A 27441-nucleotide genomic window follows, 5' to 3' on the forward strand; every position below is an offset into this window, starting at 1 on the left:
TTTACACTGACTGTTTCAAAGTTAACAGAGGGATGTGAATTGTGCTATCCTGGCTTTTAATGTTATGTTGGATAGCGGGGAGGATAGCGAACCCGGCGGGTTCAGTTTTTGTCCCGATGTATACATTTGGCTGAATTCACACCTTTCTCACCTCTCGGACCTGAATTCTTCTTCCCCGGGGCTTGTCCAAACCCGTTGGGTTCCATAGTTTTTGCCATTTTTTCCCGGGGGGGAAGAACAGTAGGCCGGCGGGGAGAAGCATTCTTCCTTGCGGGGCTGTAGTTTCACACCTCGGGATGACCAAAAAAGAAAGCGGGGTGCTTCAATTTCCCGCAGTTTTCTTGCATTTATCATCAATGATATCATAAGTTGTGAACATTGCAGAATAATGATTTTCATATCACTATACTCAGTAGACTAAGAGCTACGCACTGATGTCTTACTTGAAGGTAGAACATCAACTTTGCTTGAATTTCCAAAAGGCTAGTGTCTGTCTAAATCTCAAGTGACTGGTGTTTTGAGATTTGAGAGAAGACCTTTCACTGCTTATAATGAGCTATGACCAGAATGGGTAATGATGTCACTTCACATCCATTATGCACTATTTTGGGACGGTTGAGACACCACAACGACCACTAGAGGTCTGTACAAGAGCTTTTATAACCATGTTAGCCGCCGTCTTGTATGCAATTATGGCCTGATGGACGCTCATTTCTTCCAACTATGCTGAACAGCCTACATACAAAACGTAGGTTGACAGATTGGGTAGGCTTTCTGTTGCAAACAATCGTTAGAAATTTCCATCATAACGTCAACTGTCATGATTCTCACATCTTTAGGTGCATACTAGGCGGTGCAATTTTTCTATAGTTTTGAAACAATATAAATGTAGTATGATTATAATAGAATTCCCTGAATTATACAATAACAAATTTAGATATACAAACGAGATATCAAAACAGGAACTTCGGCTGCAGTACCGTAACAAGCTGCTAGGGGACCCAAAATCTAATCATTTCCATGTCTCACTACGACCTACCCACCTTCCAAATATCAAGACAATCCATCCAAACCTTCTTGAGTTATGCTGTTTGTTACAAACACACACACAAACAAACGCTACCCTCTGCATAACCTTCTCGGTGAAGGTAATAACTGGCTTCCACTGTATATTAAACTACCATACTCTTTCTCTTTAACATCAAAGAAAAAGGGGCCATCAGACATTGAATATATTATTACAAAATCACTTTCATCCAAGGCTATTCCCACCTCTTCCCTAGACCCCAAATCCCGACTGAATCCCTTCTACACAAATACACTCTTTGAAGATTCCGAATGAAACTTTGACGGATTTCGCTCTGTCTACAATAAATGAAATTGGATTACGCTAAGGCTCGGTGGCTAATTCCTCCCCTAATTCCTTCCTTTCAAATCGGCATGTCTGGAGAAGACGGACACAAAGCCGCGTATTGACCAGGGGAGGGGAGGTGGCAATCAGTCCATCGCTAGTCCATTATCCAACTTTCTCGGCATTCGAACGGAATTGACAGGCCAAAGGGTGACATAATCAGGTGGAAAATTACATCGACCTGAGCTTATATTATAACTTAATATAATGATGCAGCATTTTTCACCTTGATAAGGCCACACCAATTTTATTTATTGATTTTTGGATTTTTTCAGAAAAAAAAAAAATTGGAGCGACAGGGCGGAAAAAACATAAATTTTATAATAAAATTCTTTGCAAATAGTCTGTTCAACAATGGCCAGTTCAGCATACAAACTGTAACAATATGATCACAAATAATTTCATCTAAAGATGAGTGCAAAGAGTAGCAATTTCTAAAAATCGAGGTTCATTTTCATCAAATCTTTAATTTTGACAAACTACCTCAAGTACACTAATCAAGAATAAGTAATCAAGAAACACTGATTGTCGACAAGTCCACAAATTAAAACCGAATCAACAAGTATACTGAGAGTAATTACTTTCAAATCAAAACCCCTGAGTGTCCAGTATCTTCGCTCGCCACATTTCATGACAATTCCATTCATTAACCGTTACCGGACATTCAAACGTTTCAAGGTGATCTTGGGCGAGCAAATGGGTTATTTCTGACGCAATCAACGTCTGGACAAAAGCGACCAATCAACAGTCTCCCATGCCTGAATATTGGTCAAATAAAATCTATTGAAGTTGAGTTGCTGCAAGTTTGTGAAGCGCAAATTGCAAATATACTTAGACAAGCCGCGCGAACGGAGATGCAGCTTTTAGCACGTAGCACATGGGGTTAATCCAATTAGCAAGCAGCTTAGGCGCTGGATAACAAAGTTTGGGGTTCAATCCCCCAGCGATCTGTTGCAGTATCGTCGACTTTCATATTTCCGCCGGGTTCTCTAAGACCGCACAACAAAACAAAAACATTGTGTTACCAAGGCTATCTTAAGAATTGTTTTAAACACCTGGATATCTGCAGTGTGCATACCTCAGGGATTCTTCATGTTTGTTTTTATTTACATTCAGGCCACACCAATTTAATTTCTTGGTTAACAGATTTTTTTCTTCAAATTTTAGCACAAGGACATCATTAAAACAGAAGGCTGGAGTGAAAACTTCCACCTGACCCTGTTCACTCCCTGAAACTGTGTGCACCAAAGTACAAACTTTCCTCTGCGATTCTGTTTTCACGTTGATTTTCCAATCTAGCATTTTTTTTTAAATCTGTTAACCAGGAAATTAAGTAATATTATTGGTGTGTCCTCAGTGTTTGAATGTGCCAGATTTATGAGAGCTGACAAATAGACACTACTATTCCAGTTCTTTTCATTCAAACTTGTAGGACATTGATCTATATTAAGAAAAACCATACATGAAAATTAGGAACCAAAAACTTCAATCATTTTAATTTTTGGAGAGTAACATTGAAGGAAATTCTACAAAACTGAAGGTAAAAACTTGGACGGTTGACCATATTGCAGAGAGAGAGAAAAAAAGGACCTTGGAGTCTAGCCAAGTATGTACACTGTATAAATTATGATAAGGCAACCACTTGGAGCGGAAAGGACTTAAACAAAGACAAGTCTTTGCATATCAATTCGTCTCGCTTAAGACAAAATATTCTTGGAAAGGCATACATCTGAAATACTTCAAAGACGAAGACGCGTTTGAAATTCTTGGCAAATTCTCAACAAAAGGATGCTTCGCCCTGACTACAAAAAGGCTGTTCTCATCTTTAACTTCAACGCAATTTACGTGTGTAGCTGTCACGAAAAATATGTATCTTAAAACGTCCCCCACAGTCTTGAAATACAAGACAATCTTGTTGCTAAGACACGCTTTCCTTACAAATAACATTCGTATACTATTTCTAGAAAACTGTTTTGACTTCATACCATGACTAGGAAATTGGTATTCTTCCCAAGAAAAAGCTATCATTCAAACTACTCATTACTCCTGATGTACACAATCATCCTTCATTTGATTTAGGATTCTTTTCCCTTCAAGTCAAAAGCTGTTCTCGATTAAACTAGCTCCTTTAGAACTGTTGAAAAAAATAAGTGTCCTAAATTTCCATTTATGCTAAGCTCATTTTTCCTTATAGTTTGTACTTAGATTCTTTTCCTGGATCAAAGGCTTATACTTAATCAAGTTCTAATCTTATACCCGGTTGTTTATATAACTGTCTGAAAGAGATAGATTTTCATGTCAACTATTAGACAACTATACAAAAAACTGTACACAAAACCAGGGCTGTCTTCAGCATTGAATTTTTTTCCGTCCCACTCATTGTTTGGGAGCAAATGTTGTTTATTTTTGTTTAAAATCTGTCATTATTAGCTTACGAAAATCAAGTTCAAAATTTTTTGATGGATGTAAGTGGGTGAAATTTTCTGGAGAGTCCTGGAGACAGCCTTGCACAAGAGAGACTGAAGAAGGCGTTTCAGTACTAAGGCTGAAGGCTACTGAAGTCTCACATTAGCCCTGCTAGCTTTGAAATGACAGATATATGAAATATTCATAATTATGCAGTGAAATAAGTGGCAATTTTACATGATTAACTGACTCTTTGACAAGATCAACATCAAATGAATTTAAAAAAATATTTTTTACTGGCTGAAAGAGTAATAAAACACGAAAAAGGGCTAGAAAACAAACAAAAAACAATCTCTGGATAGCATTTCAGTACCACGGTTGAAATCCTTCAGATAGCACAGCCATTCAAAACGATTAGGAAATAGAATGACCTGTTGCTAAAATCCAGCCAAGGTAAGTAAAATGCTGGCACCATTCTTCATATTTAGAGAAAAGCAGTCAGATGTCCACAACAATCAATAGTTTGTCTTTCTCTTCTACGATATTTTGTTTTAAAGATGATGCTCTATGAAGACTGCCTATTCATGCAATAGTTAATGGCACCTGTTATGATAGACATAAGGAAAACTGTTCTCCCTACCTCACTCAATCTCCTCTGCAGCGGGTACTTGTGTCTCAACTTGACCGGTGAGTGGACGTCGTCGTTGGACGTCCCCGACGTTTGGTCGCTCTCTCCGTCCGACCCCAGCCGCGCATTTTCGTGCACGATACCTAGAGAGAGCGAGGCAGACATTTTCATTTCTCCAGTGACGACAGGGAAAATCGTTGCCATTAACACTCCGGTAAATTACCCCGGATACCACCCACCCGCCATTCGGGAGAGGAAGCAATGCATATTTTCCCTCCCGGAAAATTCAGCGCTCGCAGGGTAGAAAAGGCACAATCATTTTCCCCCATATGAAAGACTACCATCCGTCATTGGATGACGGTAATGAGATGCGTTCATTATGCGCAGGAAGTCTGCCGCTGGAGAGAGATGGCAGGGTACCCGCAACGCTGGGTCAATTAACAAGACACGTGTCTAGACATGTCACCTGTAGGGTCACTTAAAAGCCCCGCTCGCATCCCCTCCCGTACTGTCTCTGGTAATGCGACGTTATTCACTCTCCGTGTCAACGATTAATTTGGGACGAATAAAGAGGCAGCCTGCAAGAAATGTGGGTGGTGGCTAAACCTGGCAGCCTACATTTTTCATTTCTAACAGATGTCACAGAGGGCCGCCATAGGGATAGATGTTTTATGGCACATTTGCAGAGCTTTGAATAATTGTTATCTTTTAACCTCTCGATATGATAAATCAAATGCACAACACTCTTTATCATGGCATAGTTTTGGAAGAGGATTCAGCATCATCAGTCTGTATTTCCAATAAAAATTTCAACCAGATATAAATGAAAGTTTAAAGACCTTTATGAAAAACAGTGTCTATTTCTGACATACATTGGTGCATTCTCAACTACATTGTATAATTGGTGATAGCATTATCTTAAACCTTACTCTGTTTGAGGTTACGGAATAAATGCCATACTTACACAATGTACATTGTATACATACCAAATGGATAAAAAAAGAATATATGCTACAGTACATAGCTATATTGTATTATCAATGAGAAAGCCAACATATTATGGTTAATCTTAACTACAAAGGCTGAGAAAACCTGCTACTTTGAAAGATCACCAAATTTTCAAAACAAAGGCTACGCCGTCGTGCAAAGAATAACGCATGCACCAAGAATAGGAATTCAACTACAACACATCTCCATACTGTAGGAAATAGGCATTAGTTTGGATTTAGAAACCAAAGATCAACATCTCTACTACGAAATGTTATCCTCCGATATAAGTAGATGGCTCAAACAAAGCCGTAACCTAGCAACGATGTCAACTAAATCAACCGAAAAATACTGGTAAAATAGGAGGTATATTTCTCATGCAGGTTAATAGATAATATGTGATTTTTCATGTATATTAAAATCACTCTCTTGCATTCATCCAAACGAGCAATATGTCAGCATGGTGCATGCACACAATCCAAACGAGGTGGTAGCAACAGTGTCAATGTGTGCAAAAGGAGACACAATGGGAAAAGCAAAACATGCATGGAACGATCGGGTATCAAAGTAGGAAAACGGGATTACTGTAAAATCATTTTACTTTTGCGGTGGTTTTATTTCACAGTTGTAGATGGAAACAGAGGTTTTTGTCATCTAGAATTTGAAGCAAACAGAAGTTTTAGCGTCTAGAATTTGAAGCAAACAGAGGTTTTTGTCGTCTAGAATTTGAAGCAAACAGAACTTTTTGCGTCTAGAATTTGAAGCAAACAGAGGTTTTTTGTCATCTAGAATTTGAAGCAAACAGAAGTTTTTGCGTCTAGAATTTGAAGCAAACAGAGGTTTTTGTCGTCTAGAATTTGAAGCAAACAGAACTTTTTGCGTCTAGAATTTGAAGCAAACAGAGGTTTTTGTCGTCTAGAATTTGAAGCAAACAGAGCTTTTTGTCGTCTAGAATTTGAAGCAAACAGAGGTTTTTGTCGTCTAGAATTTAAAGCAAACAGAGGTTTTTGTCGTCTAGAATTTGAAGCAAACAGAGGCTTTTGTCGTCTAGAATTTGAAGCAAACAGAAGTTTTTGCGTCTAGAATTTGAAGCAAACAGAGGTTTTTGTCGTCTAGAATTTAAAGCAAACAGAGGTTTTCGTCGTCTAGAATTTAAAGCAAACAGAGGTTTTTGTCGTCTAGAATTTGAAGAAATTCTGTAGAACATTAGTCACAGGAAGAAGACATATTCGAAAACTACGTGAATAAAACAACCGGGAAAGTTTGAAGATTTACAGTATACAAAAAAAAAGAGCATTGACGAATCACGTAGCACAAAGAGAGGAGAGGACGTTACATAGTCTGGAAGAACTGTGAAATTCCGCCGTCTTCATCCGTCCCTTACTGAGCCGCCTCCACAAGGGTAGGTTGAAGTTGCTATCGATGGTGGGGATTGGGAAAAGCTTGTCTGTGAAGAGAGAAGGAAGCAGCCACCGTTGTGTGTAGAGCCCCGAAGGAGGACGCAGTGCGGAATTATCGCTAGATTCCCACCCCTGGACGTCCACAGGACATTGACGTGTTAAGTTGTTTTGGTTAACCTCCAAGCAGATAAGACATCGGTGGCAAAGACAGTATCTAAAGGGCAAATAAAACTGCTTTTGCCCTTTGGATACTGTCTTTGCCACCGATATCTATCCGTTTGGAGATTAGTTTTGACATCGACTTGGTCAGACAACCGTAAAAATTTGTATCCAACCCCGGAATTAACTGTTTCAACTCACAAGTTCGCAAAAGAAATCCTACACGATAAAACAAGGAAGTCTTTTGGTGAAAGATTTGGAAAACGACAAACTTGCAACGGATTCGAAAAGCTGAATAATAAGGTTATTTCCAAATTTTGCAGCATGTTTTCTCTGGATTACATGCTGCACATGTACATTTCCATGAAGACAGGTTCATGACCAAGTCTGTCTATCTTACATACACGGAAATAGATGTTTTGGGTAGTATTACTAGTAACGATGCCAGACAGTTTGTTTTACGATTCAAGAAAAGCCTGCATTTTTGTGAAACACATTTCTGTGTACGTCAAACAAATATACAGTACCGCCTGTACCTGTGAACGTCCTTGTTTACATCACTACTATATGTCTATCCCCTACGGACAGAAAATGGTATAGGGGACAACTGGGGCTATACCGTCTCCCTTGACGACACATGCGCAACGTAATTACAAAAAAAAAAAACCTCAGACGCAACCGAAATGAAACACTCCCTCCTGAATACCATGCCAAATGATTTAGGCTAAGCTATACCAAATTATACAGATAATACATATAACATACATGTACTATCTGGGATGTACATGTATCTGTATGTAAAGCAACAACCGTGAAAGCAAAATTGGCATCCCATGCAAGAAGACATCTATAAAATGTCTTGTTTCATGCATTTTAATGGTAAGATTCATAACAAATTATATTCCAGAATATTCCCTATGTACATTCCCAATAATTGCAAAATTTGCGACTGAGTTTGAACTGAAATCCTGGATATTAATAAATATATATATATCATTATTAGACTGCATGCACAAATTAATCTGCACTGTATACTACAAGGATTTTAACTTGCATACTCTCTATAGTCAGTGAACAGTGGGAAATTGCCGAATGGTAGCAAACCTGAGGCCTTAGTACCTTCGTCGAAGAATGAATCAGATTCGCTTTTGCGCATCCGCCGACCCTTATCTAGCGTTCTAAAGGACGCTCCTGTGGAAATACATGTATGCCGCATGAGGGCGGTAAGCTTATGAGGGCCCCTTAAGGCACAGACGTACGTTTTAATCCGATTTCAAGACAGTACCTTCAGTCCACAGTGGCATCGTCATCTTGGCTATACCATTGGAACGAGAATCAAGCAGGGCCCCTAAACCAGACTGTCACACATACATGACATGCATTTTCAAACCAATCATTACACCGTCTGAATTAACCAATGAGAAACCGCCCTTCTTTTCCGTGCCCGCTTCTATATCCGTGACGGTTTTATTTATTGAAAGGCTGCGACGTTGACGTAGTGATTGATCGCCGATGCATCCTTCTGTCATTTCCGAATTATTGTGCTCGGTCTGGTCGGAAAGTGATTGTGCACATTTGCAAGCCGGCAGGGGTCAACCTGCCGACCTCGCATCTATTTAGTAACCTGACTCTCAGTGGGTGGGGTCAATCAAAGACGCAACAAGCTCATGCAATTGGAATATCGGGTACCAAACGACGTACACCATACGGATGATCCTAAAACGACTATCGCAATTTACAGACTATTACTGTACCATATTGGGCCGACAGTGAAATATCCCTGTAAAAAATGATTTGTGGCAATGACTGCATAAAATTAAATATGATTATGATGCCATGATACGGACATGTAATAATCATGTGTTCTGGAATGTCCGTCATAACAAGACAACCTCGAGGCATTGAGAATACTGCATGCCTAACATTTCTAACCAACAAATTTTGTTTCACACGATTTGCAGGAATTTTCTACCCAAATTAACATTACCTTAAAGTTTGCCTTCAAAAAATGTTCTAAAACGAAAATTCTACATTCTACAAAACCTGTTTCTTTAATACATTACAAGTCACTTACTGTATAATTTACCTTTTTTCCTAAATTTACAACCTAGGTACAGAAAATCATTGCATTTCATGTACCTGAGTATCCAGCTAATATACATTTGTAAATGAAAATCTGTATGCAAAACTGATCTATGCATAGTAGCAAAGCGGGCAACTTTATCAAAAAAATTGCACAAACCTTGCCACCTTTATTGTTATCATAATTATACTTATAAGCAAATTCGTATACGTAAATTCTATCTAAAAACCAAAATCACCTCCACCAAAGTGCATACGCCATGCAAATTAGCCAAGCCCATGCAGAGCATTATGGGATGGAAACACATACCATCGTTAAGGAAAAAGTCGGGTTCAGTTTTGCTTTTCCTGGCGAGTGATGGCATAGTGCGGTAATGTTGCTTCCCACCTAGAGAGAGGGTTAGACACACAAATAAACAACAATCAGAGGGAGAGAAACACAACACACAGCCCATAATGTAAGTAGATCCATTGTGCCTGCCATCTGATTGGTCGGTGCTAATTGGTGATGATTCCATGATTGACAGGAGAGGCATTCTATTGGTAAATTTGTTGAGGTTGGATACTACAACAATTAGTTTAGGAATTCAAAGGAGTTTACAGCCAAAATGTGATATCTAATTCTAAACCAATCAGTGAATTTTGTTGTTAACCAATGAAACACTCAGGTCTATGAAGTCCCCAAGTGACATGGTTTCCAACCAATCAAAGATACAAGTAGTTTGCGTCATTGACCAATAGGATGCTTTGGTGTGACAACCATCATGTGACTTGTTTGTAATCAACCAATCGGGTAGCTTCCTTTCTTCAACCAATCAGAAGTCAGACACAATCCTTGTTACATTATCAACTACACTGTACCCAACAGTTTGGGCATTGATACCAGAAGGCTTGAAAGGAATTATTTTAGAAAAGAAGTAGAAATTTTCAAAAGAAAGGCTTTTAGCAACAAAAAAAGAGACGACAAAACAAGCAAAAAGCACATGAAATGGATTGCACAAGACAAGTGACAATAATTTTGCATACATTCACAATCACAGACAAGCGTGCCACTGATACAGCATGTGCCATATACATTATGCCAAACTATTTAAAAAAATTAGAAAAAAAGTCAAGAATTTTGTTTTCTCTATCTGAGAGCACAGCACCAACATCGGTTTTGTTCATGTTGTTAGCACATTTGAATTTGAAGCAAGGACAAGAAAAATAAAAGCTGACCGAATTGAACCTAGAAATGTTGAAATTCAATGTTAATCAGTGTATAGCATACATGTAAATGCAGCACAGCCAATGTGGGAGTTACCTGCGAGATTGCAATACTTTGAACCTAGCCCCAAGATGATAAACAATATCGCAAATACATAATTCCAGAAAGTCAACCATTTTTTAAGCTCAGAAACATGCAGGAAATTTTTTTTGTATTTTTTTCGAATTTTTTGCCGTTTGAATGTACAGCCATGTGAAACGTATTTGGCAATGACGACAGGAAAACAACGAAAGTAGGAGGCTGTGGGCTTGACTTACGTATAAAGTGCTTACTGAGTTTTTTATCTACACACAAACAAAAGAAAGAGAGAGAGAAAACAGCATGTTATGATTATAGTAGATACTACATTCTACTGAGGATAATTTAAAATTAGGATGAATCAAATCATAAATTTGCATAGGCTGTTACTTCTAGTTTTTACATGCCAAATGAAAGTCCAGATATGATAAAAGGTAATATAAAAAATTTTGTTTCTACAACACAACAAGCCAGTTCAAAGTTCAGACTGCATATTCTCAGTGAGATGCATGGTGGGTTGTATGTCAAAGTTGAAGAACCCTAACTTGCAAACAGTTCTTGTCTATAGACACCCTTGCCAAACTGTTGTCTAATGTAGCATTAATGCCGCACTACACATGCATTAGCTGGGCACATTTGGCATTAATGCTGGATTTTCTCTGCTCCCTGCATGACTAAAGGTGGTGACAGAAAGCACTAATGCTGGAAAAATACCAACTAATTGGTTCAACTTGAAGCTTTGGTTCAAGGCATGGCTGCTTGGACATTGAGGGAGTGGTACTTGGACAGCCATAATTACCATGGAATTACCATGGCAGTGTGCAGTAACCAAGTATTAGTGCTGCATATGTATTTCTGGCATTAAGGCTACATTAGACGACAGTTTAGCAAGGGCAATGCTTAATATACGTCGTCAGGTTTTGTATATGTCTCAGCACTACCAAAAATCGCTTTTCTTTCTCTTTTTCCTTCTACAAAGAAATTTTTTCTGTCAGCAAGAATATTATTCCGTATACAAGAATCCCTGTTTTAAGCACAAACAAGAATCGCTGTTTTAAGCACAAACAAGAATTGAATCTAAGAATCTTTTTCTTGAATTTTCTCAAACCAAGAAAGTTCAATAAAATTTTTCTCATAAAATCAAATTTTCAAAAAAAAAATATCTTAAGGAAAGAATCTGCAAGAAAACTACATTTAACCAAACAAAATCAAATCTTATAGTAAGACTGAGAAAGAGACTTTTTCTTATTTTTCTAGAAACTTCAGAAAAAAAAGAATACAATTCTTTGTGTAAGAATTGACATACAAAGACTTTCTCAACATAAGAAAACAATAAAAATAAGAAAAAAAAATTTTTTGGTAGTGAGGTGCCTTAACCTTTGACATACATTGTATGACCTACAATGCATTTTGCTCTGCATGCGCAGTTTAAACAAGTGAACCTACTTATACGACAATTCAAGCAAATGATATATATGGTTTTCCCTACATATGGCTGGCTGAACTATATCACACATGCTCACACAGAAAAATCAACAATTTCTGAATACTCAAATAAAACCTTGTCTTGCACAACCACAACTTGTTTTTTACAAGTCCAGAAAACAAGGTTAAAACAAGCTTTTCCTTGTGTAAACCTGTAAGTTAACGTAATAAGACACTCAAAGAAAGAGGAGAAGGCGTACCTCCTTCAAAGAAGGACACCATTCTACTTATGTTGGGTCCTAGCGTTGGGTGCTTTTTACCGAGCGACCCTAAAAAGGGAAAGTCACACGACAGGTGTAAGAGACAGAACAGTCGCGTGAACAGGGAAGGCAGCTGAAAGGAAGAGAGAAAAAAAAACAGCCACACAAATAAATCTGCCAAGAAAGTTGTCCGGTAAGTAACAGTCTTCTTTTAAAGCATTTGAAATTGAAATTGTGAACTTTCAAAAACTACTGTGAAAGTTGATTTCCAAGCAGATGTTGGGGCCAAAATTCATAACATTTTCAGATTGGTAATTTTTTGCCAAAATAAAACAGTCGATCAGAAAACGTTACAGTGTTTCCACCAGCAACCGTCAACGTTTGCTTCATGAAATTCATGATGGCAGAAAATGTCATGATTTTGACTATTTTATCTGCAGCCGATTTTTACGAAAAAGGTTATTTTTTTACATGTTTTTAGATTTTGGTTGAACGGCTGTAATGTCACACGGTAACATCAAGCCATTGTTGCATGAAAACAATTTTTTGGTCCCATTTTTACGATCCCATTAACTTAAAATGAAGTCTATACTGTTTTCATGACTAGCACTTTGGTCCTTAAGTAGATGCTACAAAGCGTATTTTTGCAAATAGAATTTGAATCACTTTGTCTTTGAGTAGTTTGAAGATATTGGCATATTTTTGTGTGTAGATGATGCATTTCAAATAAAAAGATAAAAGATAGCAAGACATGGAAAGCAATGTATGAATGTATGAATGTCATGAATGTTATTAATAGTGAACACAATAGCAGTATGTTCATGATTGTATACACAATGTATGTATGCAAAACAAGAAGAAAGCTAGCTCATCATTTGCAACAGCACACATTCATAACTGTCAATTCTTTCCCTACTTTCATACAGCAAAACAAGTCATAGTTAAACATTATCAAACACAAGTTTCTTATCGCAAACACTAAATTTAGGTGCATCAAATTATGGAACAACTTTCTTTCTTCGCAGCTTAAAAGAATACATGTATAATGTTCTTTAGTCAAAATATTAAAGAAACAGCACTTTTTATAGCTTTTTTGTATACTCTGATATATTTTCTTTACAAAATGCTCTTGTACATTTGCGAACTTTAAGCAAAACATTAGTATAACACTGCGTCAGTGGCACTTCTGACACTGTGAAATTTTTGTCAGACCTACATAGCCCAAACGTCAATCTGACGGTAATAGACGGTAATGACGAAACGTGAGTGGTCAGAAAACGTGACTGGCGTAACGACGGCGAAAGATATAAAGCGGACAAATACAGTGTAGTTCTCATTAGCCAAAGGTGATTGGGAAAAATGACACAAAATGGGATGTTCATGAAAGGAGCACTGTGATTGGCCATTACAGAGTGATTGACAGTTTTTTGGTACGATAGAAAAAGATGATCACAATTTGTCACAATGACACAGATTTTTTCTATGTACACTTAAAAGCTGAAGTTCAAAAAAATTGCCACACCATATAACAGAACTATCCTATAATTCGAAATATGAGCATAATCATGTAGAAGATAACAACAATTCATAACCGCACAACAGTTATGCATCTATGATATAACAAAGACGAAGATTATAAATATCATAACCATTCATCCAAAAATAGTTGTGCTAGCTATATGTATTTATGCCCCAGTAATTCGCAATATATCATACGCATTAAAATATTATAAATGACAAAATTCATACACACATGGATGCATTCAGTCATTCTTGATAAATCGTGTATACATTTACTAATACTTGTAATAGTCATATTTCCTTAATGCAACTTCTGTGCAAGTTATAACTGTGATACCAAGAAAAAATTAAAAAATTTTGTAGATAATTACTAGACTAGAATTTTTTTCGTACAAAATATGATCTATTTACCACTGAATTGTTTGGTGGCAGGTCATTTGCAAGTGCTTTGAGAACTTAATCTCTACTTTTATTTTGCGTTTTGAAAAAAAAAAGAAGTTTACCATTCCCTTTTCAAGTTTTTCCCCCGATACAATTTTACAAATATGTGGTAAAACCATGAAAGACAGTATACTAGTGCGTAGGCGTCAAACTGCAATAATCCTATCTTCACATACGTACAGAATCAAACAACCGTATGCCAAATCACACAAATAATCTACCCCTTGTACAATGTATATGGTACACCAGTCACGTTTCAGCTATGAATAACGCTTGTTCAAGCAATATCAACAAGAGACAGGCTGTCTCGTTAAATCTTATACTGTCACCCTTGCACAGCCCTCTTGTATTCTGCATATGACATGTTATTTGCAGTTAGACATATGTTTCAGGAAAAAACATCTGTCATTGATGAACATGTTTTAAAAGAGTTTTCGTCGCTGATGTATTCTTATATTTGCATTACCCAACATTTGAAGATACTGCGTCACAAACAAGACTTCAATGACTGTTTATCCTAAAGATAGACATAAATGTGTTTGGAGTCGTCATCATTATCAAAATTCTTCAACACTACGTACAACACTAAATCTTACAACATAAATTTTAAAAATTGATGTCTTTCATAGGTGACTGAGAATTATACTGGGTGCTAATTTTGAATGTCATTTAGACACTCAAGTACTAGTAGTTGTTTGATTTATTTTGTATGATGTATCATTTTACCTGAATGTCTAAACAGTATTGAAATACTGCAAGTATAACACCGTCAAAACCTTCTAGGTAAAAAAAGAAAAGCTAAAATTAACATTATTGATCCATCAGCAAAATGCATAATAGATGATTTACATCACCAATATTGAAACACCATTGTAGTATATTGAAGACATGAATATACATATTAATAATACCATTTTGTAATCTGAACACCTTCGCTAATTAGCATATCCAGCTGTTCAAGTGTATCTATATCAAAGAATTCTGCAGGTGCGTGAATATGAATATGAGATGAATGTGGTTTTAGGTATGGGGGAAGGTCATAATCAAGGGGGTGAGGTTGGGCTATGGGGGCTTGGGAGCATATTATGGTCTACTGTTTCTGTGAAAGGGGGGAGGGGGGCGCTTAGTGGTAATTACATACTCACAGAACAGGGCAAAGACGAGCACAATGGCCAGACAAGCACACACTACATCGGTCCATCCCAGAGCGAAACTACACGCCACATCGTGCAGAAACATTGCCGGCCCTACCTGCGTCATCTCCGTGGACCCACACTACCGCGGGCGTCCCAATCAATACCCAATAGGGATCAACTGTTTTTCCGGGCACATCAATTTTGGCCGACGGCCACTAGCGTCGTCATTTATATTTTGTTTTTTCTTCTTCTTTTACTGCAGGTATCTCCAGGACTTCTGCCAAAAATGTTGAGGAAAAACTAATTTTGTCAACTGCTTCTGTTGCATGGTACTTTGGAAAGCTGGCGTATGGCTCAATGTGCAATCAAGTGGCAGTCATAACTAAAGACAACTGTATTGTACTATTGTACTGTACTACACTTATTGTATTGCATTGTATTGTATTCTGTACTAATTTGTATTCTATTGTATTGTCTTTTATGAATATTATATGTACTGTACTGTACTATATTGCATTGCATTGTTGGTACATTCTCTAAATTGGCTACTACAGCTAAAACTGTTGAGCTCTAACTAGTTTTCCTTTTCTTTAACACTCTCTGTCCTTCCATTTTTCATTCCATAATGTATTGGATAAACCAAGAAGTGATTAAGAGAGAGAGGGGGGGAGAGAGAGAGAGGGAGGAAGAGAGAGAGAGAGAGAGAGAGAGAGAGAGAGAGAGTGACAGAGAGAGAGAAAGCCTATTCAGTATTGGCCATGTGTTTTCTCATTCAAGCAAATATTCGCTTGAATCATTCGAGAGCCCCGACTACAAAACATCTAATTGAAGACCCCAATTATTTTCTTTTTAGGTTAAAAGGTACAGCGACGAACCACAGATTGAGGAAGATAATTAGGTTAATTGGTCGGTATGGCATATGGACCTGCCTGGTCCATTTCCTGTTGCCCAATTATAGTAGTAAAAGCATTTTCAGGTTTAGAATGTGGAGAAAATGGACACTAACAAGGGGTAGTAATTTCTCTCCATTGAAAGCTTCAAATTTCCGGCTTTAGATCAAAATACATATATCAATTTACCAATTGACGCATGTATATGGAGTGACAATGTCTACCATATTCCCCCAGAATCAATTAAGGTTTTTTTTTAATGACCCACCCCGAGGTGTATATGGTGTCATAACGCCTGGCCATGTGCTATAACCACCGAATAAAACCACCGAGTGAGCTAAGCGAAGAGTAATAAGAGGCGGGTCATTAACGTTATTATCGTATAGCCTATAAAAACCCATATACTAGGTAGGTAGGTAGGTATAAGACTAAGAGTAGACAATTCCTGTATGACGCATACTCTTATACCATCAAGAATGCATTTCAGAATATACATTTGTCCTTTTTGAACAGAAGATGATAGATTCCATTTTGAAAACCAACATTTCTATAGATAGTATCTAATAACAAATATATTTGCAATATTGGCATGTCAAATCTTTTTCAAATCTAGTATCTATTATCATCATTCCTCCCTGCTGGGTGTCCTTCTGACAATGCTGTGGGCAGCTCCACTTACAGTTCCGCCCGTTTTAAGATTTGACTTGTATTGAAATGGTTTATTCTATTTTGTCATATGTTTACAAAAGATTTGATTTATTCCATTAAGATAGTAAGCATTTTTGGGAACAAATTAAATGAACATTATACGATTGTTAGCAAAAAGGTATCCTCCTCCTCTACATAAATTAATGGTAGGAATGATGCTCACGGGTGTGTTATCCTCTACATAATGGGAGGAATGATGATCATGGGTGTGTGTTATGGCGATTAACACATGGGCAATGGAGACTTCTGATTGGTCGACGCCATCTGGCTATGTGATAATGGAGGTTATATGGACAGCTGGCATTTTAATGACCCTGACAACAAAACATGTAGTCGGTCGTAACCCATGATTTGTGACCAGACATGGCACATGTTCCTGCAGATATTGTGCCCTACAGACAGCCATCCGTCAAGCGATGTGATCTGGGAGCATAGTCGTCAATTACCGCACTTCACTTTGCCTTCAAACTTCCATCAATCTTCCATCAATAATTCTGGGGGAATGGTCCTTTAAATAAAAGGTTAAGGTAGTCCTGTAGCCTTCTTAGAGACCATAGGGACAGTGGGTTTGTTATCCACTCTGTGTCTAAGGCATGGTATTGGAAGGCAGAGCCCATCCCTCTATTCCCATCACTTTTTACCTCCCCAACCAAAGTCAGGTACCCATTTTACACATGGGTGGAATGAAGAAAGTGCAAAGGACACAACGTCTGGCCAGGAATGCCGAGAATCAAACCCACGACCTCTTGATCTCGTGTCGGCTAGCATAGCCACTCGGTCATTTAACACCACAAATGTGCTAAAAATATGTCTAAACAAGTCATCACTCATAGTATACTAAAGGCACCCAAAGCATTTTATGAGACATGAAAACTGGAAATATTCTAGTTGCTGTAATCTTAATGAACTTGACAATTAATGCCACTGTTTACCACATTTGCGTTCAGATTTGTTATCAAAAGAGCACAAAAACGGCACAAAAATAATCTACAATCATGTGATCTTTTAGTTTCACGCGCCTACTGTAAATACTGTAGATACCATAGCCCCACCCACCTCCATCAAAACCTAGAAATGCAAAATCAAAACATAAAAATGCAAATATTTGACGGACATGCAGTCACTCTTTCATTGGTCAAACCGCTAATTGTGATGGACAGTCAGGATCAGTCTATTAGGGATTGGAGTTTCTATCAGTTCTCACCACACAACAACATCGTACCGTTGCTTGTTTAATGTCGATATGTAATGGTATAGTGGTATTGAACCTAACAAGTGTAGGAATGACTACAAATTTGAGTTTTTTTAATCGAGTTTCAATCCTCATAAAATGCTCTGGGTGCCTTTAAATAGTCTGTGCTCTTTTTTGATAATTCAAATGAACGCATCATAATACGCTTAGGGAATATATATCACTGTGGCGTTTGTATATACGGTATATCATAGAATGATTCCCTGCGATGTTTCCAAGCTTGCTGCACCGATGTACATGATCAATACCAATCAATACGACTGTCTGACACGCTGTCACGCAACGGAAAACACATGGAAGTTGTCTGTACAATTTCAAACAGACTGACAGTTAAATGGACGGTGCCCCTGGACGCTGTCTTCAGAGAAAATGTGGGACGGTTTCTTGTTGTTGGCAATGGAATATTAATCAATTCATACTCAAATTTACCAAGCTCATACTGTAATTCACTTTATCTTCACGGTAGCGAAATTTCAAGGTGTAAAGGAAAATGGACATTTTCATTGAACTTTAACTTCACGGTGGCAGCAAGTGATCTACAGAACAGATGTGCGAAGGAATTCTAAATGATTACAAGTTTTTTTTCACGGTGATGATAAGTTCACGGTAAAGAGGTGACTGTGAAAACAGTGAACATAATGTTACAGTGAAAGAAACAAAAATTATAGTACTTGTTTCGCAGTTTAACCATCTTGAGGCCGGGGGTAATATTTGTCATTTTTCATTTTCCTTTATTTAAAGGATGAGTTGGATTCAGACAATGGACAACATTTAGATTAGAATAGATTTTCAAATCATTTAAAATACTTGCAGAAATCATAAGATATTCTAGTAGCTGTGGTAACATAAGTCCCAAACTTCGGTAAATTCCTACAAGTTCAGAGTGCTAAAAATTTTGTGCCATGGTGAAAATGGGGAACTCCTTGGGAACACACGTCTTTGAATCCACACATTGAATTCAAAACAACGGTAGTAATGAACACAAAACCACTGTGGCTTTTACACCATTTAAAGTATCTTGAAAATTAATGAGTTCCCTTCAAAATGAAGAATAGATCTTACTGTTTTCGAGCCTGAAATATTAATTCATCCTTCAGCTTTAGGTCAAGAGCATCTAGCAATTACTGATTCATTTACTTCATTGTACTGTAATTTGTCACTGTTTTGCTATTACATATTCTTTTTTTTAGGCCATACCAATCTAATTTCTTGGTTAACGTTTTTTTTTTAAATAATTTTAGCACAAGGACATCATTAAAACAGAAGGCTGGGGAGAAAACTTGCACCTGACCCTGTACATGTTCACTCCCTGAAACTGTGTGCACCAAAGTACAAACTTTCCTCTGAGATTCTGTTTTCATGTTGATTTTCCAATCTAGCATTTTTTTTTAAATTCTGTTAACCAAGGAATTAAATTGGTGTAGCCTTGTTCTTTATCAAAACTTGTAACATGTCAATACACAGTGGAATGCCAGGCAGACAAGCTGATGTTGCAGACCACTCAACATGTACATATTATATATATATACAAGCTGAAACATTAGTACATGAAAAATCTACCAGAAAGTGGTTAAAAAGTGTTCAGGTTTTGGATTACAGACAGTACATTTTGTCAGTTTACAAATTAAAGACATTTTTTCTCTTCAAAATGATTGGATACGAGAATAGGTTGCTTCCGCCTGGCTAACATGTTTCTGTCAAAATTGAAGATTCAGTTCATTCGTCGACGGGGATGACTCAAGGACGCTATTGACTTTGGGCGGATCTGACCTTCAAATCACATCAGTGGGGCCCTTGTGGGAAATATTCATATAACTCATGGCTCAAAAATCAAAATACATGACCATCAGTCTGTTAAGGGAGCCATTTGGAATCATATTTGTATTGGTTATGACAGATATGCAGCAACGAGAAGGTTAACTTAAAGAAATTTCATTTTGAGACTGCAAGTAAAATGCTAACAACCTCAACTTAAGAAATCTTCAAGAAATATTTAAGTACTTCACTGTTAATGATTTTGTGTGAATGAATTAACGAACAAATTACAAACCGTAGAAAACAAAAATGTTCCATGGTGCAATTATCTATTTTGTTTCAACCCAGAATCTTTTTTCCATTCACGTTTAATAATTATTTTTTTATTCAGTGCATCTGTAACGTTTACATATGTGTAACACCTCTACATTAATTTTATAAATCCCATTCTAACATTTGTACACGTATCTGCCGTTGCAAAATAGTTGGTAAAAATTTGTTTCATTTTTACAAAACATTTTACAACAGAGTTGTTGTTCGGAGTAATAGTTTTCCTCCTCAATTAATGGGCTTCAACTTACACTTCTTTTTTTCTCAAGACAAATGTCACAAAAAAGCTCAATGCAAAACGTTCAAACAGATCACTTGTCAAGGACATTTTTTTTACAGAAAACAAGTATGATGTTTGTGACCTTGGAGTTGCTAGGGGACCTCAGCGGCGAGCATAGAAGCTAAACGATTAGGTAAGTGTCCTTGACGATACACTTAGTTCAACTCGGACAACCACCATCCCTGCACAGAAGTCCTAGGGAAGAAACCCAAGCACAGAAAATCCAGGGGGGATGAAACACCCGTCAAAAAAGTCCTAGGGAGCACACCCTAGCCAAAAATTCAAAAGCCAGTGGGAATGACCCCTGCAACAATACGTAACTGTGTATGTCTGTGGGATTGTATATGTGTAATGTAAATGTGCTGTTATATCATGTATCTATGTATGTTCGAATAAAAATGTGGAAAAAAATCCACACTCCCTATAACCAACCACACTCTATATAACCAAATAACAACAATGTTTTGTGGTATTTTTCTACTGTTTGTTTGTTTTATTGAGATATCCTTTAGTGTTAAAAAGAGAAACTGTTCTAGTTTTAATACTTTGCAGTGTTGGTCAGAAAAAGAAAAGTACATTTACATTAATTTTGTAGTACATGTATGGGATAAGACAATATGTCTGCTGTTGCCAATTTCATAAAGTGGACAAAAATATTGATCTGTACATCATGATTGAAAGGCAGAAATGATTATTGACCTATGATCAATACACGGAAATATACTGGCCTTTCTCTGGGGGCCCTGACCGGTATAAGTGCCTCAGACTATCCAGAGAACTTCATAGAAATCGACTTCCTTAATTTGGCAGGATACTTGGATAAACCCGTCTAAAGTGACCATTCAAAGCAGGGTGCGAAATACTTTTTTGAGCCAAGTTGCCCGGTGGGCAACCTGGGGCAAAAGCTAGGTTGCACATTAAAATTTCAGGTTGCCCCACCTACATTCACCATTTGCTGTGACATTAAAAATGACATCTTTTGGGAGTGATATATTGGGATTTTCGAAAAAAAATGGGCATAGGTTCCCCGGCTGGCCCCTATCCGGGGGCCACGGTGCCTCAAGTTCAACAAGTTGAAAAATACACAATGCTATTTTTTACTTGGAACAAGGCAAGTAATGATTAACATAACCTTGAATGATAAGTAAATAGATACCTCTAAAACTTATCTATTCGCTAACATCCTGGAAAGTAATTTGAAAAAAAATATTCATGCAAACTTATATACTGTCAGTAGTAAACACCAAAACAGTATAGTATTTCAAATCAGTTTTGTATATTTTTTTTACAACAACAACAACAACAATAAAGAAAAATTACTTAATTTTGCCCCTACAAATAAACTAGTAACTGTGTTGGAATCATCATCAAACTTTAATGAACCTGCAGTGTCAAACTCATCTACATGCCAGAGTAGTGTCCTCATTTACATGAGAAAATACCTCATTTACATGAGACAGCACCTCATTTGTATGACAGAGTACCCTATTTGCATGTTTGGGAGATTTGATGGGTACACCTTGTGCCACACTACCTCATTTACATGAGAGTACCTCATTTGCATGAAAGAATAGGTCATTTGCATGTTGAGGAAACTTGGGGGGTACACCACATGGTGACCATGTTGATTTGCCGACACTGCCGACGGCAGTTTATTCGCCTTTTTCCAGCGCTAATTTCAGGATCTATGAACAGGTTTGGATGGTTTAGAACAAAAAGGTGTTGATTTCTGTGTTTCAATTGAAAATTTACCGAATTTTATGAAAGTGACACTGTTTTTGTGAGCTTACTCGGCTCAAATTGGGTTCTCAGGCTTCATAATCTTGGGTTGCGCACTGCGCTAGCTGCCTGTGGAAATTAGTTGCGCCAAGCAAAATGTGCTTGCGCGGTGCAAGTGCGCAACCGGGTATTTCACACCCTGCAAAGGGCACGAAAGAAATGGTAACACTCAAAGTAGACAAGTTAGTCACAATAGACAGGATTTTCGGTGCATGGGTCAATAGGGAAAATATCTGTGGGGCCACTAGAAGGTGTCTACAATGGGCAGGTGGTCCTAGAGGCGGTTGCATATTCTTTACCATATGCATCATAGTCAAGTTAATATGCTGTAATGGTATGGGTAGCCATTACTGCAGTTTTTACACCAGCTGCAAGGAGGCGCTAGTGTCCAGTGTTGTTACAGGATCTTGGGATCACAAATGAAGAAGAAAAATATTGCACCACTGTTTTACATATTTGGTGTAAAAACACACCTAGAATATAACATGGAGTTTTCTGAGGTATTTCTTAACTGTTGTGACTAGGTACATGTGCTGTTTGTGTGAGTTGATACACGCTGCAGTTATTTCAGCAGGTGCTAGGGGGCACTCATGTCTAGACACATGTGCCCAACTTTCAACAAACCTACAGTAACCATACAAACATGCTTTCTGTTTTTTTAATGCATTATACAGAATATAGAAAAGTTGAATAGTTACTCAGTTAGTACAATCATACATGCTGAAAATAAACATATAAACTACATTGTGCATAATAAATGTGACAGATAAAAAAACATGTATAATTCAACATGCATATCCGTTGAATATTCATTTAGTTTTAGTACATTTTTGTTAAAGGTTAAAACATAAACCCTGAAATGTTAACACACCAAAAAGTTAGTACATCATGCAAATACCTTGCAAAATCTACTTTCTAATATATAATCTTATCATGCAAAACCATCATACCTTAACCCAGTATCTGGCAGTAGAGTGAGTACTAACACTTCTGTAACTATACCGTATGATTACGAAAATGAAAAAAAAAAACTGACACTGCAACAACTTTTAACTAATATCTTGACCTGTTCCCAGGTAGTAAGGGTTTAAGAAGATGAACAATATCAATTCTTATTTCAACTTTCTATGATTAGCAATGCCAAATTTTGGTATAACTATAAGTGAAACTGAGATTACACAAATTTGGGTGCAAAAGATCAACTTTGCGACTGGGATCAGAGAAGACTAAAATCAAGTCTTCACAATTACAGCTGCCGCTTAAGATCTTTATACACCAAGAAGCATTAGGCAGGGAGAACATGTCTTTAATAAACTGAAAAATTTGCAAGGAGAATGAAAACATCAAGATTTGCAAATAATCAAATTTGATTTTTTTTAAAGAGAAAATATTCTCATACTGACAAAATTTACTTGCAGCAACATTTTCAATTTTCATCTCCCATTCCCATCCATCCTGGTCCGTTCCTAGAATTAGTATTACCCAAACTAAATCATTGCACCTGTTATGATAGTTTATAGAGGATAATTATCGTACAACACATACCTTCTACCTCCATCAGAGGCTGTAACGTGACAATAGCAGCAGACTCGGCCTTACTCAGACCTTTACTCGAACCTTTGTGTTTCCCTGATCTACTAGGCCAGCCTGTTGAAAAGGGGGGAGGAAAAAAAGAAAAGAAAAACACAAATGATACACAAACAAAATAAAGAAAAAGGAATATTGGAGGGTGGCGAAGGTTAGAAATGGCAGTGAAGGTCATGCGAATCATTGTGTTGTTATTCTTAGTACTATTCTAAATATTAAATGATTTAGTATAACGTGAGGGTTATATCATTCAATGTTCGGAGGGAGGGTCAGGATTTCTTTTACTTTTACACCCCTACCCCTTCTTCTACATTACCATGTTGCTACATGTATGTACAATGAATGCTCTTGACTTTTTTACATGATCCTGACCACCCCTAAATCTTTAAATGGCACAGCCCTGATTAAATGTGATTATGGTGACTGATTAAATATGATTATCATAGAACACTAACCCCTCCCCTTCCTTTGATTTTAATTTCCACATTAACAACTAGTAAAAAAAACGGTCAAACTTCAGACTTGAGGACGAAGCATAGAACAACATGAGTGAGTTTGAGTTTACAGTATTAGGATACACAATTATATTAATCCACATATATATCATTACTGTTTCTTTTTTCATTACCGATATCTGAAATATCATCATGAGTTTATGGTATACAAGACAATCATATACAACTCTTGAATATGAATTTCAATTTTCAAACCATCAAAACTGCCCAAGAAGACCACTCAGGGGGCCAATAGAATTTGGTCTATGTGGACAGGTAGTAGGGCCTGAAAAACCGGATTTTGAAAGTCAATTTATTTAGTCATTATTAAACATGATCAGTTCAAACAACATTATCACAATGTATAGAAATGTCCATGATGCAAAAATATGACGTTGTTGTGATGTGAGAAATCACTGAAAATCGTGGCCAGAGTTTATGTAGGCTCGTGAAACTAAGGGGATCATCGTACGGCACGATTTTGCGCGGTTTTAAAATGCTCAAAGTATGAAGTTATTGTGCAAATGTGCTAAATAGTGTTACTAGTAGTAAATGTCACTACCATAGAGATTTTCTATATCTCCATTTTTTTGGTCCTAATATTGCTTTGGTTGCCTTTAATGCTTGTGTCAGTGGGAAAAATTATCTAAGGGACCAACAAAAGTGGTTATGCAGAGGTGGTCACTTGTACAGGTTTGACTTTTGATACTTCCTACCTTTATCCTATATGTACCGTTACTTAAAACAAATGATAAACAGCCTTAGTATAAACCTTTATCAGTCTTAACTCTATAGTAACAGAGTGTGTAGTTCAAACAACGGATTTCAGTGCAACCTTTTAGCACAGAAATTATATATCTATATAAATATATGTCATTCCTTTTAGTAACAGATTATATTTACAGGGCTCGAAATACTTTTATCTGCATTAGCTAAATATGATAAATCTTTTCCACACCTTTCAGCATATACAGTAGGTATCAACCCACATTCATTTATGTGTACCTCTACACCCGGTATACTAAGGTTCAGGTAGACATCAGAAATACCTGTTCAACTACAATTGGACATGTACCTGTACAAGTATACTGTAAAATTTTAAATCTATTATTTTTTGTTGGGATTCAATTTTGTGGTGGGACACTTAAGGCCTGGGATGGAAGTTTTTGCAGCAGTTTATGTTTGCAGTTGAAATAGTACTGTTAATAATAGTGGTACACAACCAAACATTTAATGTGTCAAAACCGTGAAATCAAAACCACTGCAAATATATCAAGATTTACAGTGCTGTAATTGCAGAAGTATTCGCGGTGGTTTTATGTTCACGGTTTTTGTGGCAATCGTTTCACCGCGAACTTAAAACCGCCGCGAACATTTTTGTCCGATACTGTAGCAGTATGTGACTATTCATTGTAGCGCTGTCGCGAACTTAAAACCACCGCGAACAATCCGTTTTCCCCTTAGCGCGAAATAAAAACCACGCAACCTTTAATGCAATTACAGTATTTGGAGCCCTGGATTACATATTAAAACCATGATACGAACTTCATCCCATAATCGACCACGAACAGATATTGACCTTTTCGCTAAATTCCCTTTGGCCGTTGTTTACCGCTCCAGTCGCAGTAAACGCAAACTGAAGCCCGGGTTACAAAACATGGGGGCTTTAGAAAACGCAAACGTGTGGGCGCTTGTGCAACCCTTTCCAAAGATTTGACATTCAAGTGACCTTTTGGTCAGTTATAACGTGAATGATATTAGGAAATGAGAACACCTGTTTTTGATATGGTTGGAGAAAAAAAATTACAGACCAGGCAGGGCTCGAAATTCATTTATGGAAATAAAAAATGACAAAATATTATGTGCAAATGATAACACAATGCAGAAGGTACGCATAAATTAGCAGCAAAACCTAATTACAAACCTTAATGCCTCTCTTTAGAGCTTGAGACTGAAAGCGTGAAATTCTACAACAAACTTAAAAAATTTAAAAAAAAGAATACAACAAATGTTGTTTGATTTATTACTCCTATGTTTGATTATTCCTGTTTTATGTTATATGATTGTGAATTGGTTACTCATTACGTTTATGTTAAGTTATCCTCTTGTATCCTGATTTGTTATGATTCGTCATGTAATGTAAGGGCTCCCTTGGAAATCAGTTACAATGTCAACTTAAGGGACCACCTTAAAGATTGATAAATAAATAAATTCTAATAATTTTTTGGGGGGCCACTCAAATATCATGAATATACTATATACTAACGTGTACAATTATCATACATTTTTGTAAATCACCTTATAGCTACACAAATATCTAGGTGCACCACCCTCAGTCGAAACTTTTTTGGGTGCACAAAGTAAATAATGCACCCAGTACCTCAAGCCCTACCATGTATACAGTTTGGTACATGTCCTATATACAATGTACATGTACATGTAATACAGTATACTTATAATATGTGTAACTGTTTGACCACAACTGTATGTGAGAGAAACTGTCGAGATGGAGTAGAAGCTCCCCCTAGCTGACACCATGATTATGGCAGGTGTCAAGCATGTCACCTGTTTTTCCTTTGTCATTCTACCAACACAGTACAGTACATTCTTCAATCGACAATTCGGTTCATTCATGGAACAAATTGCATCCTTCAAAACAACGTAAAACATACAATACGCAATTGCTAGTGCGTAGAAAGTACATGTATGTATGTATGAAATCATGCATAAGAAATTACAGTAAATAAATACCAGTATATTTATACATTCATATATAAACATATAAGACTTTGGTTTCATGCAGTTTACAAAAACGATGTACCTCATATCAAAACGTCCTTCAAATTTCAGATAGTGAAAGAACAATCAATGTATTCGATTGGTGTTACCAGATTAAAAAATTAGTTCCAAACGGGATATAAATTATATCCTAATTTCTCCACATTTACAGACAAAAAACTGCAACACAGAAATCACAGAAATTACAGAAAAAATTGTATGCTTTGTCTTTTACTGCTTCAAAAAAAAAAAAGGAAAACTTCACAAGTTTCAGATTCAGAACATGAGAATTTGAAATTAGAACAGCCATATGTCCCATACATTCATTTCATTACATTTTCAATCAATCTTTTGAAGTAGCACTTGCCACCAATTTCACATGAATTCCAGGGTTAGGCAGCAGGGAGAAGGTTAATCGTTCTATCTCTCGTGCCATTCGCAATTAGC

At 37.1% G+C, this 27441-nt stretch overlaps 1 protein-coding gene across 18 annotated transcripts in view; it reads right to left on the reverse strand.

Moving 5' to 3' along the window:
* Positions 1–27441, reverse strand: part of LOC136435613 (cyclin-dependent kinase 17-like) — a 100652-nt gene that overhangs the window by 39828 nt on the left and 33383 nt on the right. For 2 of the 18 annotated variants that reach the window (XM_066429238.1, XM_066429234.1), the window contains exons 3-9: positions 23681–23782; positions 12044–12112; positions 10598–10624; positions 9384–9461; positions 8096–8182; positions 6769–6879; positions 4458–4588 (exon numbers count right to left, since the gene is read on the reverse strand). In XM_066429238.1, the coding sequence (XP_066285335.1) occupies positions 4458–4588; positions 6769–6879; positions 8096–8182; positions 9384–9461; positions 10598–10624; positions 12044–12112; positions 23681–23782 (605 nt within the window). Of the gene's footprint in view, positions 1–4457; positions 4589–6768; positions 6880–8095; positions 8183–9383; positions 9462–10597; positions 10625–12043; positions 12113–15150; positions 15371–23680; positions 23783–27441 lie in introns of those variants that run through there. The other 16 variants (XM_066429235.1, XM_066429241.1, XM_066429237.1 and 13 more) reach the window with 16 other exon arrangements.

The sequence above is a fragment of the Branchiostoma lanceolatum genome, chromosome 5, assembly GCF_035083965.1.
Source record: "Branchiostoma lanceolatum isolate klBraLanc5 chromosome 5, klBraLanc5.hap2, whole genome shotgun sequence".
In the NCBI taxonomy this organism is placed as follows: Eukaryota; Metazoa; Chordata; class Leptocardii; order Amphioxiformes; family Branchiostomatidae; genus Branchiostoma; species Branchiostoma lanceolatum.